The 16,147-nt window shown below is 33.9% G+C and overlaps 1 protein-coding gene and 1 non-coding gene across 2 annotated transcripts in view; one reads left to right on the forward strand and one right to left on the reverse strand.

Moving 5' to 3' along the window:
• Positions 1-317: 317 nt before the first annotated feature.
• The window catches only part of LOC106670331 (neurotrimin-like), a 103,954-nt gene continuing 88,124 nt past the window's right edge, over positions 318-16,147 (forward strand). Inside the window, exons 1-2 of the mRNA XM_024230222.1 lie at positions 318-539; positions 3,245-3,452. Coding sequence (XP_024085990.1) covers positions 3,395-3,452 — 58 coding nt within the window. The 5' untranslated portion in view covers positions 318-539; positions 3,245-3,394. The remainder of the gene's footprint in view (positions 540-3,244; positions 3,453-16,147) is intronic.
• On the reverse strand, positions 389-471 carry Trnal-cag. The gene has a single exon. It is a non-coding gene; the product is annotated as a tRNA-Leu (tRNA).

Raw genomic sequence — 16,147 nt, forward strand, 5'->3', positions numbered from 1 at the left:
TTAAAAGCCTCCGAAACATGCTAATAATATATACTTAAATAAAATATGAATAATACAACAAAACATTTTTTCTCTTAACTCCCTAACATTAAATTTATTTACATTTTTCATATTCAAATTTAAAAATGGTATTTTTTTATAATTTTATACACAATTATTATAAAAGATCTACATATGATATTTTTAAAAAATGTACAGATGGTACATTTTGTACGGAGGAATATAATAGCAGAATTTATGTTAACAAAACAGTGACAAATTAACATTTTAAAATTTTATAAACGTGATGAACATTAATAAATGTTCTAAAATAAATTTCTTCGTGATGCAATGGAAAATTACGAATGAAACTAATTGACTTTTGCATGCCGAGCGTAAAAAAAATATGTGTCAGAAGTGGGATTCGAACCCACGCCCACAGAGTGGACTGCGACCTGAACGCAGCGCCTTAGACCACTCGGCCATCCTGACTTGCTTTCAGCGTAACTACAAATAATTTACTGAGGGAAGAAATCCAATCTTGTAATAACAATTGAAATGTAACTATTAAAATTTCCTTTAATAAAATACATTCTTAATTATAATATGACCGACAAAATTTAAAAAGCTACCTATCACCCCATTAGACAAATTATAGCGGGAAGGTGAGTCAAAGTTTGGTAATCATTTTGATGTGCCTATCCTCTATCCGCTGATTTTTGTTTTGCTCAGACGCGTTTCGGCATTGCGCCGTTTTCAATATTTGAGAGATTTTTGAGGAATTAAGTATTAATTACGAGTTCGTGGATGGTATTGGGGCTGTTTATTTAATGGATTAAGTAGGGGTCGTAATGACACCGAATAGAAAACCACCACGAACCATCGGCAATACAAACAAATATGAAACTACTACACAACGCACAAAAAAGACAAAAACAGAACTTACTCGAAAACTTACTCGAAATGTATAAACATAACATATTGAACACTTAACAACTCATAAATAACAAATTAACAATCACAAACATCGTCAACCATATAAAACATTGCACGAATTAAATCCCCTACACACACTGAAAAAAAATCGAAATGCCGAAACGCGACCGATCCAACAAAAATCAGCGAGTATAGGCACCAAGATGATAGGTAATTATTAAACAATATGGTGGGCATCACCCCGCAGATCACAAGAAGTTAAACTTACCCTGCCTTTCTGAGGTATTAAACTGCAATTTCAGAAGGGCGACTATTTCAATATCGAAAGTTTATCGAAACACAACCGTTCTATGATTTTTAAATGTAGGGGGAATGAATTTGAATGATAAATCACGGTCATGTTGTGACTCACGAACGGGTCATGTTGTGTTCTTTGTACTTGTAAGTTGATTTTAATGTCTAAATTATTTTTCAGCGTATAGTCAATTCGCCAGACGGACAATAATTAGTCCACGGTTAATTGTTTGTGATATATACAGGAGAATTGAACGATTCTTCCATAATTTAGAGTATCGATAATTTTGATCGATACTATTCTTTCGATAATGTTTATGTAACGATCTTATTTGTTGCTATCATATACCTTGTCATTGCTATTCTTTATGACTGGAGCGACAAGTTTCAACTGATGCATTAATTATGTACTCTAAATATATTATTTTCAAAGCGGTATTTTTTAATTAACATTTATCTGGTACAGTTTTATCAGGACTACTGAAATAAATTTGCCTAATTCATAGTATTTTTTTTCGACTGCAAGTACGCAATAAAACAATCTTTCCGTACTGCGTATGAATCCGTCCGATGTGGTTGTAATATTGAAAATTCTCCGAATCGGGTTAAAAAAAAGAAATTTTTATGAGCGTCATTTATCACGTCGAAAGCTTCCTGTCGTAAACCCTATTATAAAATTACGCAGTAAATGAAGCTGACCAAATTGACACAGGCTGTTAATGAAATTTACAATGTTCCCGTTTTGTGTCTTAAAAAGGGTGAGGTACTTAATATGACCGGAAGAGTATATTTTTTATGGACCGATTAAAATTTCATGGCACGAAGTACTAATCAATTTCAGTAATAGAGTTAAGCCTGTTATTGATGATGTGATAACACTTAAACGACCCCCTTTCAACTAATGAACATGAAAAGGTGTTTGCTACAGTCAACATTTGTTAAAACATTTAACATGCCTCCCTAACAATTTTCGATATACCTTGATAATTCCATCTCGACTTCTTAATTTCAATGTATATTGTATAGTGATCTTAGGCCATTCTGTTACTGTTTTAAATAAATAAAATATTAGTTTAAATATATTGCACGAGATTTAATTTTTCATATTTCAATTTCATTGCACATACATGCACGCACGCGCGCGCTCACACAAACCCGCACGCACAACGCAAAGAGAGAGAGAGTGAGTGAGAGAGTGAGAGAGAGAGTGTGAAAAAAATTCGGGACAGTAATCTAAAGTGGAGTAGAATCCGGTAAACCTCATACTTTCATCTCAATTTGTCTCACATTCTTTTTTACCAAAAGTAAGAAGTTTGTTCTTTTCAAATGTGGTAAATTTTATTGTGAAAACAGTTTGCTAATTAATAATTTACATGCCCGATAAACTTTTGGGCCAAGCTTTTAATTCTCAGGATACATCCCGGACCATGTGTTCCCAACTTCCAACTAAAATTGCCCATCGAAAAATCATAATAATCGATGTTTCGAATAGATCGTTGGAAAGCTCATAAACTGCTAAATGTTTTGGCTGGTTTGACATTTTTAAAATCGTACTATAAGGGAGCTACTGTTAAATAAGTTGATCCGAAATTACCATTTCGCAATTTCATGATGTTTGTGCTGTTATTTTGTAAATATACCGGCAATTTTTCGGTCAAAATTGGACTAATCTGAAAGGAAATTTGGTGCTGAATGTCAATATGGGTCATAAATTGGAAAAAGTTATTAGAATGGAAAAAAATTAGGTTTTATGTAAAGAAATATGTTTTTCTTAAGTAAACAGTAAAAGATCGTATCTTTTGAAGGGATTGGAATAAAACCATCATGTTTACGACATTCTACACCACTTTAGATGTACTGTCACCGAATATTTTTTTAACACTACGAGCTGACCACCTTGTTTATACATATATATATATAAANTATATATATTTTTTTTTTTTTAATTTGTATTAGAAATTTTAATAATCGGAGTAATTATAAGATTGAAAAGTTCGATGTTTACGTTTTTGTAATCAATGCCGACCGCTTTCAGGTAGCGTGGCTGCGTGTGGACACTCAGACTATTCTCACAATCCACGGCCACGTAATAACAAAGAACCACAGGATCGGCGTGACCCACTCGGACCACAGGACATGGCATCTTCACATTAAAGAGATCCGACAGTCGGACCGTGGATGGTACATGTGCCAGATCAACACGGACCCTATGAAGAGCCAAGTCGGCTTCCTCGACGTAGTTGGTATGTTTAACTATTTTTTTTAAATCGAAAATTTTTTATTTTTAAGGAAACTTTGGTTTCAAATTCGCATAGTTATTGTAAAGTCGTCCATTATGTTTTTTTTAATTTTTATTTATTTTGCAACAAGCAGAAATTTTTTTAGTTGTATAATTTTTTTACAAGTGTAATGCATCATTCATTTTTAATTAATTTAATTTAAAACCTTATAAAATTTAGCTGTCAACAGCTAGGTCATTTTAGATCTTAACGCGTGCAGTTTTTAACAAGCGAAAACCTCACACTCTTCTTTCTTATTTTCATCCATGCACACCATAAAGATTTCCCCTATTACCCTTTACCATCGATGGAGAACTCATTATTCCACCACCAGCCCTAGATAGATAGATGGATAGACGCAGTCGGGGGTGCATATTATTCTGTGCCCTTTAAGAGTTTTGGATATACGCTTGAAGCACATCCGTAAGTCCTTGTTCACTAAGGAACCTGATTAGTAGTAGGTTTCAGTGGTTGAATCTCTTCTACGTTTAGGTTGTATGTCCCAAAACACTTCCTCCTGCGGGAAAGTGTAGCACCACTGTTTGTTAGTAAGTGTATTAATGTCTGCTCTGATGTTTTGCAGAACCTGCACGTGCCTCATTGGGTTATGACAATCTTCTTCAAATGTACATTTTGTTTTCTGTGTCCTGTTACGAATCCAGTTAGGATTCGCAGTATTTTTCTGCTTCCTTTAATACATTCTGTTACCACTTTCCTTTATTTGTTAGGAAATTCTTGGAATGTTTGTGTCCATTGAGCGAGTTCCATTGTTCCATCATTTTTTTATTGTTCTGTCTGAGGTGCTCATTCGTAGTGTGTATTCCTATGCTATAGGAGTGCTCGGATCTTATAAGCGGTATGCCATCATTTCTTCTTGTAAGGGCACCATCTTTCTCGTTGCCTTTTACTCCACACTTCCAGGGACTTTGTTTTGCATACCAATTTGCTTAGTTTAGTTTTGCAATTCAGCATCATCTTGGAGGTAATGATGTGTAATAAATTTAACGCTTTGATTGTTGCATGGTTAACTGACATAATAGCTATATTCTTGTTTTTGTAACCTTTGATTCAATTGAATTTGATACATCTTTCAGCTGTATGGACCTCAGATTGGAAATATTTTCTCTCTGAGTATTTGGTTCCAGGATCGAATACTCCAGCTCCCGTACGCTCTAGATCCGTCTGCGACTATTAGTAGGTACCATTCTTAAAGGAGGTGTTTTTCTCTTTTTCCCATTCCCTTTTGGACCACTGATTCTATCATACTATATATTTACTCTAATAAATACATTTATCGTCAATATTTACAAAATGGTACCACAAAATGAAATATCTATAATGCCTTACATAGAATAAAAACGTTTAATGTAACTTGTGATGACCGTTGAATATAATTGTGGTGTTCGTATCAGTGGTGATGGGAATATCGGTCAATGGTTGTTGTGGAAAGAAAACGACTTCGAATCTTTGCCGACGTTTCGATTTTATTCAAATCCTTATCAAGGCATCCTGTACATATATAGTATATTATTACATTATTATTTATTATTACAGAATTACATATATATTATATACAAGAAGGCAAAAAAGCTTAACTTACCGCTTGATCTCTAAGTTTTATCTTTTTTATTTATGTTTTATTTATTTATCAATTGGCAAATGTCCCATGTTATTGTTCTACTTAACTGGTTGCTACCACTAGGGGAACTGCGTCGTCAGGAGCACACTTAACCTCCGTCAGGGTTACCCTCTCACAGTGTCATCGCCTCGTACTTCACAGATTACCCCTATCTTATGTTTACAATTAACTTATTTCTATACATAAGTGTATCTTATCATTGTTGTTTTATGAGGCTGTGGTAGCAATCATTTATGAACTGGGAATCTTGTTTGTAATTGATAGCCCGTGAGTCGCTTTTTATAAAAATGGCCTCTAGGAATTTGCGTTTTTTGTTGTTTTTTTCTTTTTTCATGATTTTTATTCTATCAAAGTTTATTTTATGACCCAAAGTCAAGGCGTGTTGAGACAGGACGGTGTCATTAATTATCTTATTTTTTAAAGCGTATTTATGTTGATAAATTCTCCTCTGTATGTATTGTCCTGTCTCTCCGTAATAAACACCTTCGCAATCATCACAAGGTATTTTATACTTTTTATACTCTACGCCTGATTGGGAGGTTTCTATTATTAGATCTTTTAGATTAGAATAACATGATTTAAGTAAACGTTTATTCCTAAAGGTCACTTTTGTGTGGTTGAATTTGCTGTTTACTAGTTTTTTGATCTTATCTAAGAGTCCTTTTATATAAGGAAGTGTGACATATTTTATGGGGGGTCATCTGTTCATCTTGTAGCTTTGTCTTGAGGAGATCAAGACCTTCATCCTTTGTCATGATTGCAAAGATTCGAAGTCGTTTTCTTTCGAAAACAACCATTAACCGATATTCCAATCACCACCGATACGAACACCACAAAAAAAAAAAAAAAAACGTTTAATTAAGTGAACAGCATCGTGCAACTTTTCTTAACGTGTAATTTAATTCTTACCGATCATCTTGATCAGTCAGACAGGGATTATGACATTGGGCTATCTTCAGTGTAATTTGTGTCAAGTCACGTCTCCTTTGTAATGCCTGGGGGTGGGATAGGTCGGTATTTTCTTCTCTACATGCCAGGCACGGAAGTAAGTTTGTTTGTGTGCCAGTCTCTCATGCTCTATGCTTAATCGGGTCTTCGATTATTCAGGTCCTCCGAGGACACCAATCATATTCTTCATTGAATGTTACCGTCATAAAGGTCGCGATGGCCAAGTCCTATTGTTACTCTTGTTGTAATAGTGTAAAAGTTCTGATGAAGGGTATATATTCTTCAAAAGTTAGATAAAGGAACTAAGCGTGTTCGTTAGGCTTAGTACAGAATTTAATATTAAAATTAGGTGATACTAGTTAGTAAAAAGAATAATATGTCACAAAAACGGGTTTTCTAACTCAAACCGGTGAGATGATTTTTTTGAGGCACAAACAAACACACACACATGCAAACATCCAAAAAAATCGTCGTTACTTATGCATTGTTCATCAATATTGAAGTAAATTTGAGAATACAAGATAAATTTTTTAAAGAATAAGCCATCTACTGAGTCCTTTCAGGCCAAATGAGTACATCAGTAGTACATCAAGCGCAAGATGAGGAAACATGTTAGACAATGACTTTCAGTAGTAGCTGCAGTTGAGGGCTCAGATTAATAAGAACCTATCTGCTTTATTGTATATTGTTTACTTACAAAATAAGGCAATATTTTAAATTTAACTTTTAGTAATGTGTGATGATTAACTTTTAGTATTTAGTTTTACTTGTAATTATGTTTTTGTCATCTATTGGAATTAAATCGTCCCTTTCGCTTAAACCCTTGATTTTTCGGCAGCAAGCTTATCATTTGAAATGAACTGAAGCAGTTTTTGTAAAATTTGCCGTTCATTAGGAGGTTTCGTTAGGCGTAGTGAATTTGTTACATTCAACCAATTCTTTCAATTATATAGGTTTGTGCCTGCAAAATGGCTATCAGTTGGTCTGAAAGGGTTCAATAGATAATATTTCCTTCCGTGATTTAACGTAGATTTTGAGAATAACCCCAATTTTGACGAACAATGCATATGTAAAAAAGAATATTTTTTGTCACAAGTTCTTTTCTTCAAGAAAAAAATAAAAATCGGATCTTTGCGACAGCGTAAACTAGAAAATCCGTTTTGCGGCATTCTATTTCATTTATACTCTACTATCCCCCAACGTTTTACCCACCTCTTAGCGAACCACTCAGCATATAGCTAAGGAATGACCCTCATTAATTAAGTAGGACACTTACCCGGGCTTTGTCGAAAATTTATTATCCGGTGTCAAAATAGCGTAGCCGATTCTGAGGTGGTTTAGGATGATCCGTCTACAGCGATTTAGACTCCTTGAGGGTTTTGGTTCTTCTCAGACGATCCGGTCGACTAACGCAGACTCCTTTTCTTTAACATATTCTTATATTTTTTATTGACCCCGGCCCCATTTATTCTTTATACCTTAAATACACAATAATGAACAATAAATAAAACAACCATAAAAATCAATTTAATAGCATTTTTAATGACAAAGGTCATATTATATGAGTAGGGAGCCGTTTTTAGTTTCTTCTTGTTGATGTTTTCCGAAGGCCTTTTCCCAATTTAATTAATAATGTAACCATTATGTTTTTTACATCGTCGTTAATTCATTAGATTATTCAAAAAGTTTCTAATACTAATTTTAATAAAAATTAATGATTAATTTAGACCCTTGATTGGATGCATACTGAAGTTATTTTTAATTTATTTAGTTCTAATTTGGATTAAGCCTTTGTCAGTGATTATTTAACTTTCGAATTCATTTTGGAGAGCGATTGAACAATATATTATCAAATAATTAAATAGATAATGTCTCATTTTGCATCGGCAGGATTTTTGCCATGTTGCTCTGTCGCCCACTCGGATAGGCTCTGTTATGCAAAACAACCCGAATTAACAACATGCACAATATTTTCTTGACGAATTTACAAGTTATTAAACAAAATTTTGGCCACAGAGGAGCAGATTGTGGGCCGGCGACAGTTTTGCGCTTTTAAAATTGTATATGGTTAATTTTCGACCTATGTGATTCCATTAAAAGCCTTATTTGTGTTGGTTTCACCTGAACAATGTTTGATTCCTAATTAGTACTTCTGTATAACGGAATAGAATCAAATTAACATTAATCCCTAAAGCGTAAAAGAAGTGTAATTGTATAATTATGCTTTGTGATATCGGAGTTTTGCTCGACAGTTAGTTCATCAATCATCGTCTCTCGCCAGTTTATTCTCAGTTCTCAGATTATAATTAAAATGTGAATTACAATGTTAATTAATACTCTTTTTTTTTAAATAATTAATCACTTATTACGAATAAGTTTTTATTAACCGACTGTTCTAACTGTTGTTTTATGTTTAAACATAGTTTTCAGGTGGAGGAAATATATCAAAATAAAATAAACTCACCTAAAAGTTATAATCTGAGTAATTAAATATTTGTTTTTCGTAAATACCATACATTTAGTTATTAAGTTGACAAAAAATTCCAAATATTTTTAATTAAGATCGCACATGTGGTCGCGCACACGCACACCCACATTCGCCACAATTCCTTAATTTAAAAAAAGTTTTATCTTAAAACAAATTAAATAAAAACTAAATTTTAAAAAATTGCACCAATGACATAAATTGTTTTATCCTTGTGTAATCTTTTGAAATAAATATAGAGAGAATGATTAAGTGAGATACAGATGAAGAAAGAAAAAGAGAAACGAGGTGAGAAAGATATGTCGGTACGTACATTTATATTGAAAATAATGAAGTCAATAATTGCGAATCGACAAACGATGAATAATATTGGCTGAACCTATTTAAAGTAATCTAATACTTATTTGGAGATTGTGAGATGCGGTCTGGTGTGACGTAGGTTTTAGAAAAACGTTTTCTCGAAAACGTTTCGAGCTTTATTTGAGATCATCTTCATGGCCTGGAATTTATAAACGTTGTTTAAATTTTACAAATACATGTAGGATGTGAAAAAAATGAGTTTGTACAATGCTAGAAATTTTAAATTCAATCAAAGTATTTTTAATCATTCAAATTGTTTGTTTTCTGTGTAGATGTATCATTCTTGTGTGTCGTGTTAAAAGTGCCAGTGAGATATTTATGTTTTAGTTTTATATACGTTGGATTTTGAAGGGGTCAGGAAGGACGTCGGGATAGAAATACTGTGTTTATCTCAGTTGATGTAAACCATTTCTAAAAAGTTAAGTTTATGTTTGTGTGATATTTTTGGATTGTTGAAGTCGAAATTGTGTTGGTGTTCAAAATGGTGGGTAGCCAGTGCTGTAGGATTTTGTTTGGGTTTCTTGCAATCATAGATATGCTGCTTTACTCTCTTATCCAGATATTGGGATGTAATACCGATGTAAGTTGCCGGACAATTTAAACAATTGATTTTGTAAAAATCTAATACGTTCTAATATGTCTATAATCTACTACGTTCCTGACCTAACACTAAACTAGCCAAGGTCGAATCCTCCTTATCTTAACCTAACCTAAACTAACCAGTGTGAACTCTCTGGTATCGCGAAATCCAAGGCGCAACCTTGACCATACTAAACAATTTTTCAATTCACCCAAAAAATATCCCTGTTAAAATTTTTTTACATGATTTAAACAAATGAAAATGGAATAATATATTTTGATACATTTTGTAGATGTGATGTTAGTGCATTTTTTATTGTTGCTTCTTGTATTTCATCGTTTCTGGAACAGTATTTTTTCTGAATTACTCAGTAATACGTTGTTGAATAAAAATACCAATTCATAATCGTCTTCCGTAATATTCTATCTGTAGAAAAGTTTATAGACGAAAAAAAAGATTTAGTTAACTGTTAAGTAATAACAAATCGCATTGATGGCGGAAAAAAGAGTCAATCTTGCTACAATGAGGCGAGTTGAGCAACCACGGGCAAAAAACTTTTTCTTTTTTTTAACATCAGTGATTGATTAATCGGAGTTCCGGAAATATTGCTACAAAAGGGAATGAGTAAGGTTTGTTTGCTTCCCCATTGTTGACTTTGCACATAGACTTTTATTGTTTACAAGCAGGTTCAGATATAATGATTTTTTGGACATTTTTATCCAAAATAATTTACAACCATTTTCTAAACGATGAATGACTTTTCGTAACGGCAGCCTGTATGCAAAGTTGGAAAGTTGTGGCCAGTAAGCGTTGGACAGGCCGATTACTCCGCGCTTAGGATATACAGTTTGTGTCGAGTCAGAAGCCGTGATGGCTGTGTAAACCCTCTGCGCCGTTCCTCTAACAAATGTCATATTAAAACTTTTCGGATAGGTTTGCGCGCGGATGTGTGTGTGTGTGTGTGTGTGTGTGTGTGTGTGTGTGTGTGTGTGTGTGTGTGTNCTCTCAGTGAATAAGAGAGAGAGAGAGAGAGGAGAGAGAGAGAGAGCGATAGGTCTGCCCTATATTCATTTAAATAGAATATTTTACTGTAAAATTTTTATATTTGATTTTACGTGGTCATCCTCATCCAGCTATTGTCGTTGTTATGCCTTTTGCTTCGATATCTTTCCCTTCCCGGTCGGTTCGAAAAAATTCGATCTGTGTTTTCAAGCTCTGCTAAATTTCGAGCAGCAGAAATCCGAGTAAAACTTTTGGTCAAAACTTTGTCACTTTTGGTATATTTATGCTGTTAAATGTTAATTGAATTTTTTGCTTGTTAGCGCCGGTTGGATATTGTGTTCGTAGGATCCTTTTTTGTCTGTGCCTAGTTTTCATTTGTGTGAATCATTAGAGCATGATGTAGAGCAATTTATTCCTTCTTTTGATTAGTTTTATGCTGATGCACGGATTGTATATTCAAATTAACCAGCCTTTTGTACACTTTTGACCAACTCAAAATCTTTACTTAGTGATTAGTTTCATTTCTTCAATGATTATTAACAAAATTGCATTTCTTTATTATAAAATAAAATTTAAAGAACAACAATGAATAATGAAATTTAATACCACAGATTTCCTTTCTCATAGGATATATTTAATAGCTTCATAAGAAAGGCAAAGCCAACCACCAAAAAAAAAAAAAAAATGTACAGTTATTTGGAGGCCGTGAGATGCCTCTAGTATGACGTAGGTTTTAGAAAAACATTTTCTTTATAGTGCCAACGTTTCGGTCTTTATTGAGATCATCTTCAGGGCTCAAGTGTTTCTTTTCCGTGTAGATGTGTCATTCTTGTCAGTTGTGTTGAGTTTTCTCGCTATCGCACAAGTGTTGAATTTGGTTGTATTCCTCCACGCTTTCATGGAGACAAGGAATGGCATCCTTCCCTTAGGTGGGTCTAATCGAGCAACATACCGGAAACATAGGCGGGCTTTGGCCCCAAAAATAAGTGTCGGGGTAATCTCGTCCTTATATTGAGTGAGACGAATCCGCTTTTGGACAACATAATTGGCAGTTATGTCTTTCTAATAGGCCGTTGCATGAATAAACATTATCTTTAACTTGGTGACAGCGATGAAAGCTATGATTGTTGAGCAAGAGCGCAATTAAAGGAAATGGCTCTTAATGAAATGATACGCTAACGCATTTAGAGCTTGAGAATTCTAGCGTCGCCGTTTGAATCGGAATAGGAACAAGTTTTGAATAGATAAATGAATATGCCGAGAGGGCCAAGAAGTTATACGAAGTCATTAAAGGTCGGATCGTGTGTGCGGTCTTAATTATCATTAGTGTGTAGTCGGTCGGTTGTTAATCCGAGGGGCAGGTCGGTTTTGCCGTCCCAGTTTTCGCCCCGATTCCCCAATATAGAGCTGGAAGAGAAATACAACCGACCATGCTTTTCTTGCTCCTGCCGGTGTTATGCGTTCAGATTACACCGACCTATTAGCTTTTCCTGTAATCATCGTAGTTTAACACATTTTTTACAAGTATGAGAAACTCTTACTCATAACGTTTTTTATTATAAACGAACATCCTACACTCTATCTTTTAACTTATACTCAAATTATACCTAAAGTCCAACATATCCGTATTGTATGTAACACTTGTTTTATCAACCATTTACCCAATTATAGAGATATTTTATTTCATCCAAGTACATTCCTTATACATAAATAGCAATGCTTTTCAATGTATGCCTCCAGAACTTCTTACCTATCTTGCCCTACAGATCTAATTTAGCATTAGCAAGTTAATGTAGGTTAGGACAATAAAATTTGATATACCCTGTATATATATTNCACTGAGTACAAAACAATTCCGAAAAAAAATAAAATTTAATAATAGAGAGAAATTGCCTAAAACGTTTACGTATATATATATATATATATATACTCTGTAATCCTAGTACTATTCCTCCTTGTCGGAATAAACTAGATTAGTGATATGTGCATACTGTCTAGAAGAACGTGTTTCATAAAATCTCGCAATCAAGAAACAAGTGTATGTGATTATGCTTCCAATGTTGCGGACAGAATGCATGTTTCCATCGTGGGAACGAGCCATAATGCTAAGGGCAACGTTTTGTACTACCTGAAGTTTCTCAAAGTTTGTTTTGCACATGCAATATTTCTCCACACCAGGGCACCATAAGTTATCAAGGACCGTATACATTTATACATACAAGTTACGCCTGCACAAAACACTTAGTTCGGCGACAGATGATGTTGCGTCTGTACAGATTCGGAGAATGTTTGTAAGCAATGAACCGTTCCCTGTTCACTATTCACATTACACTTGTAAAGAAAGATTCAGATTAATCATATCCGTGAACAGGAAAGGTTCTACTCAAATTGTAAGTTGTGTTTAACTAATAAAGTTTTTTTTTAACACACTCTCGATTAGTCAACACACGTAACTGGCGCAGTCGGTAGGACATCGCAAATGTTTTCAAGGGAATATTGGAAACCAGTCGTGTGAACGGTGAATTTGCATCGGACCTGATGAACATGATGAAATTTAGTTTGTGAGTAGGAAATTATTGTATTTTATAACAAATTTATTGCTTTTAATTGTTAGCGTTTTGGGTATTGTTATAACTTCATTAAACTTAAACTTATAACTTTAATATAACTATATAATTATAACTTATTTAAATGGCCACTTTTGCCGAATTAAAATTCATCTTGGATGCCATCCCTAGCTTCGATGGCAATCCGAAAACACTGACACAATTTATATTAAAGGTAGAAGAAGCACAAAACATTGTTTTTGTTAGCTTCTCTAACATCTCCTATCACAAACACACACAAATCTATGTCCTTCATACACATCAAAAACAAGCTAACAGCGAACGAAGCCCTAAGGAACATGCAATTTGCAAACTGGGATGAGTTGAAGCAGTTTTTAATCAAAGAGTTTGGTGATAGGAAAGGACCGGCCAGCATTATCCTAGAGATAATGCAGATCGAAATAAAAAACCCTTTCAGATCTTTAAATATAATAAAAGAAAAGTTTGACTTGTTCAGAGCAAAAATACTTATGGAAAAGGGATCAGATGAACAGAAAGCATAATTGATAGAATTTCAAGAAACAATTATAGCTACAAATTTCGACTGTTCATAAAAAGACCCTTTGCGTAATAATCTAGCAACCAGAAACCCACAGACATTAACGGACATAGAAAAACTATTATTAAACGACTTTCAGTACATGCGCGAAAACAACAAAGACACATCGCAAAAATTTCAATCACCATTTAGCAAAGGGGCACTTCATAATTTTCCAAAGAATTTCAAACCTAACTTCCCCCAAACCAATTTTTTAAACCACCAAATCAATACAAACAAAATCAAAACTTTTCTAAACAGAACATTTATACACCAACACCAACGAGTATTTCTACTAGAAATAGTAATGAAACGAACTATCATCCACAACCGCATATGTTCCAGATGGGAACACAGGAACAGGAACCACATAGTGAAATAGAATCCACAGAGAATCATTTTTTAGGGCTAACTCAACTAGGAACAAATTTCAAATTATGAACTTACAATTTTCGGACAATGAACTACCATATTTTATAGATCCAGAGACGAAAACTAGAATATTAATTGACACGGGAAGTACGCGTTCATTTATAAAAAAAATTTATTGGTTTTGAATTATGTAAAAATAATATAAAAAAGGATACTTTCGAAGTGATCACAGCACATCGAACTTCAAAGGAATGCTATAGTACCGAACTATCCATCTTAGATAACAAAAATATAAAAAAATTTTTGTTTGAATTTCATAAGTTTGATTTACTCCTGGGATTAGACAACATTAAGAAATTAAACATACAATTAGATTTTAATTCTAACAAACTTTATTTTAAAGGAAAATACATTCCTATTTTGTAATTTAATACACGTTCCAGTCAAGAGAAGCCTCCAACAGGGAGTACACCGGTTGGATTTTAGATGCCTTGTTCGTTCTGGAGCCCAGAAGCGAAAAAACTTTATTAGTTAAACAGAACGTAGTACAATTCCTGTTCACGAATATGATTAATCTGAATCTTGCTTTACAAGTGTAATGTGAATAGTGAACAGGGAAGTGTTTATTGGTTACAAACATTCTCCGAATCTATACAGACGCAACATCATCTGTCGCTGAACTAAGGGCTTTGTGCAGGCGTAACTTACATATATACAAAATTGATTTGGTGTCAAGACTTAAATTTTTAATAAAAACCTTCCGCAAGGTGCTGATTTATGGCGAACATTTTGCCTTTGAACATTGTTTTTCAACATGCTATCCGAAATTTAATTTCACGTCTAAGTGCACGCCGAGGAACTTAATTGTGTTCATCTAAGGTATAGAGAAATAAGGAAGTAAGGTTAATAAAACTGCTTCGGTTTTGTCGTTTCTTTGTCTGGTTCTCGATTTTAAAATGTAGTACATGTTAACTCATTACTTACTGCGATGACCCTACAAAATGCCTTAAGGATAAGCATTTTCTTGAGGTTTGGCAAGTCGATTATATAAACATAAATAATATTTTTACATGTTATATTATTTATCAAATTATAGCCCAACCAGTGGGCTGAATAAAATCGTATTCGCTCCATTTCTGTAGGCGATTTTCTCGGCTGAATTAACTACTCACACTAACGATTTTAGATGTAGCTTTGCGGATATTCTCATCACTGATAAAGGTACTGTTCTGACCTCAAGTACTCTACAAAATAACTTCCACACCTTTCTCTATCAGTGGAAATCAAGGCTGGCGAATCGAAGCACATAGCATAGCTAATAACATCCTTGGTTATTCCCGATCATTTTATTCTGCCTATCTTCTGTAAAACGACAGCAAACTTCACAGATTTTAAGGAAAAACATCATGACACAGACAACAGATTAATTGGTGACACAATAACACACTAACGATAGTTGACATCAATAGTACATACAACATAAAATCAGACTGGAACACATGGCATCAAAGAATCAATATTGTCGTTAGTTAAGTTCTTTTCTCATAAGTCTAGTAAGCAATTTTTGTGTACTATTAAGTATTAAACTTGTACGGATGTTCGTAGTTTCTTGCTGTTGTCTTATCGGGGGCAAGCGCCCCGTCAACGTCTAAACCGTTGTGGCTAACGACGCCCCTCAATTGAAAGTTTAATATCAATTATTGTATATAGTTGTTTATTTACGATATTTACGTACAATATTACTGTTTTATTCAACGTTAAGTTCATTTCAATGCTCTTGGATAAATTTTTAACGTTTATGATGATTACATTTGGTATATATACTAACAAATCACTTTGGTTTCCAACACGGCAGCAAATAACGAATAATTGGATATATAGCATATCCAAAAAATTTCTACGATTGACCGTGTGATTTGTTAATCGTTATTGAAAAAGCCAGTTTAATTGAAATTGCGATAGTTCGAAAGGAAAAGCATATCTTTTGGTTCCATTGTTATACGTGGTATTAGCATATCCTCTCTTTTAAATTTGCCAATGAAAATTATTGTTTCGATGACATTCTTTAGTAATCTTTTGACTGCTAATCTGATACCATTGCAAAGACTGGGTGACTCAAAATTTCTAAG

This window comes from Cimex lectularius, unplaced genomic scaffold (genome assembly GCF_000648675.2).
Source record: "Cimex lectularius strain Harlan isolate CLEC.00 unplaced genomic scaffold, Clec_2.1 scaffold348, whole genome shotgun sequence".
In the NCBI taxonomy this organism is placed as follows: domain Eukaryota; kingdom Metazoa; phylum Arthropoda; class Insecta; order Hemiptera; family Cimicidae; genus Cimex; species Cimex lectularius.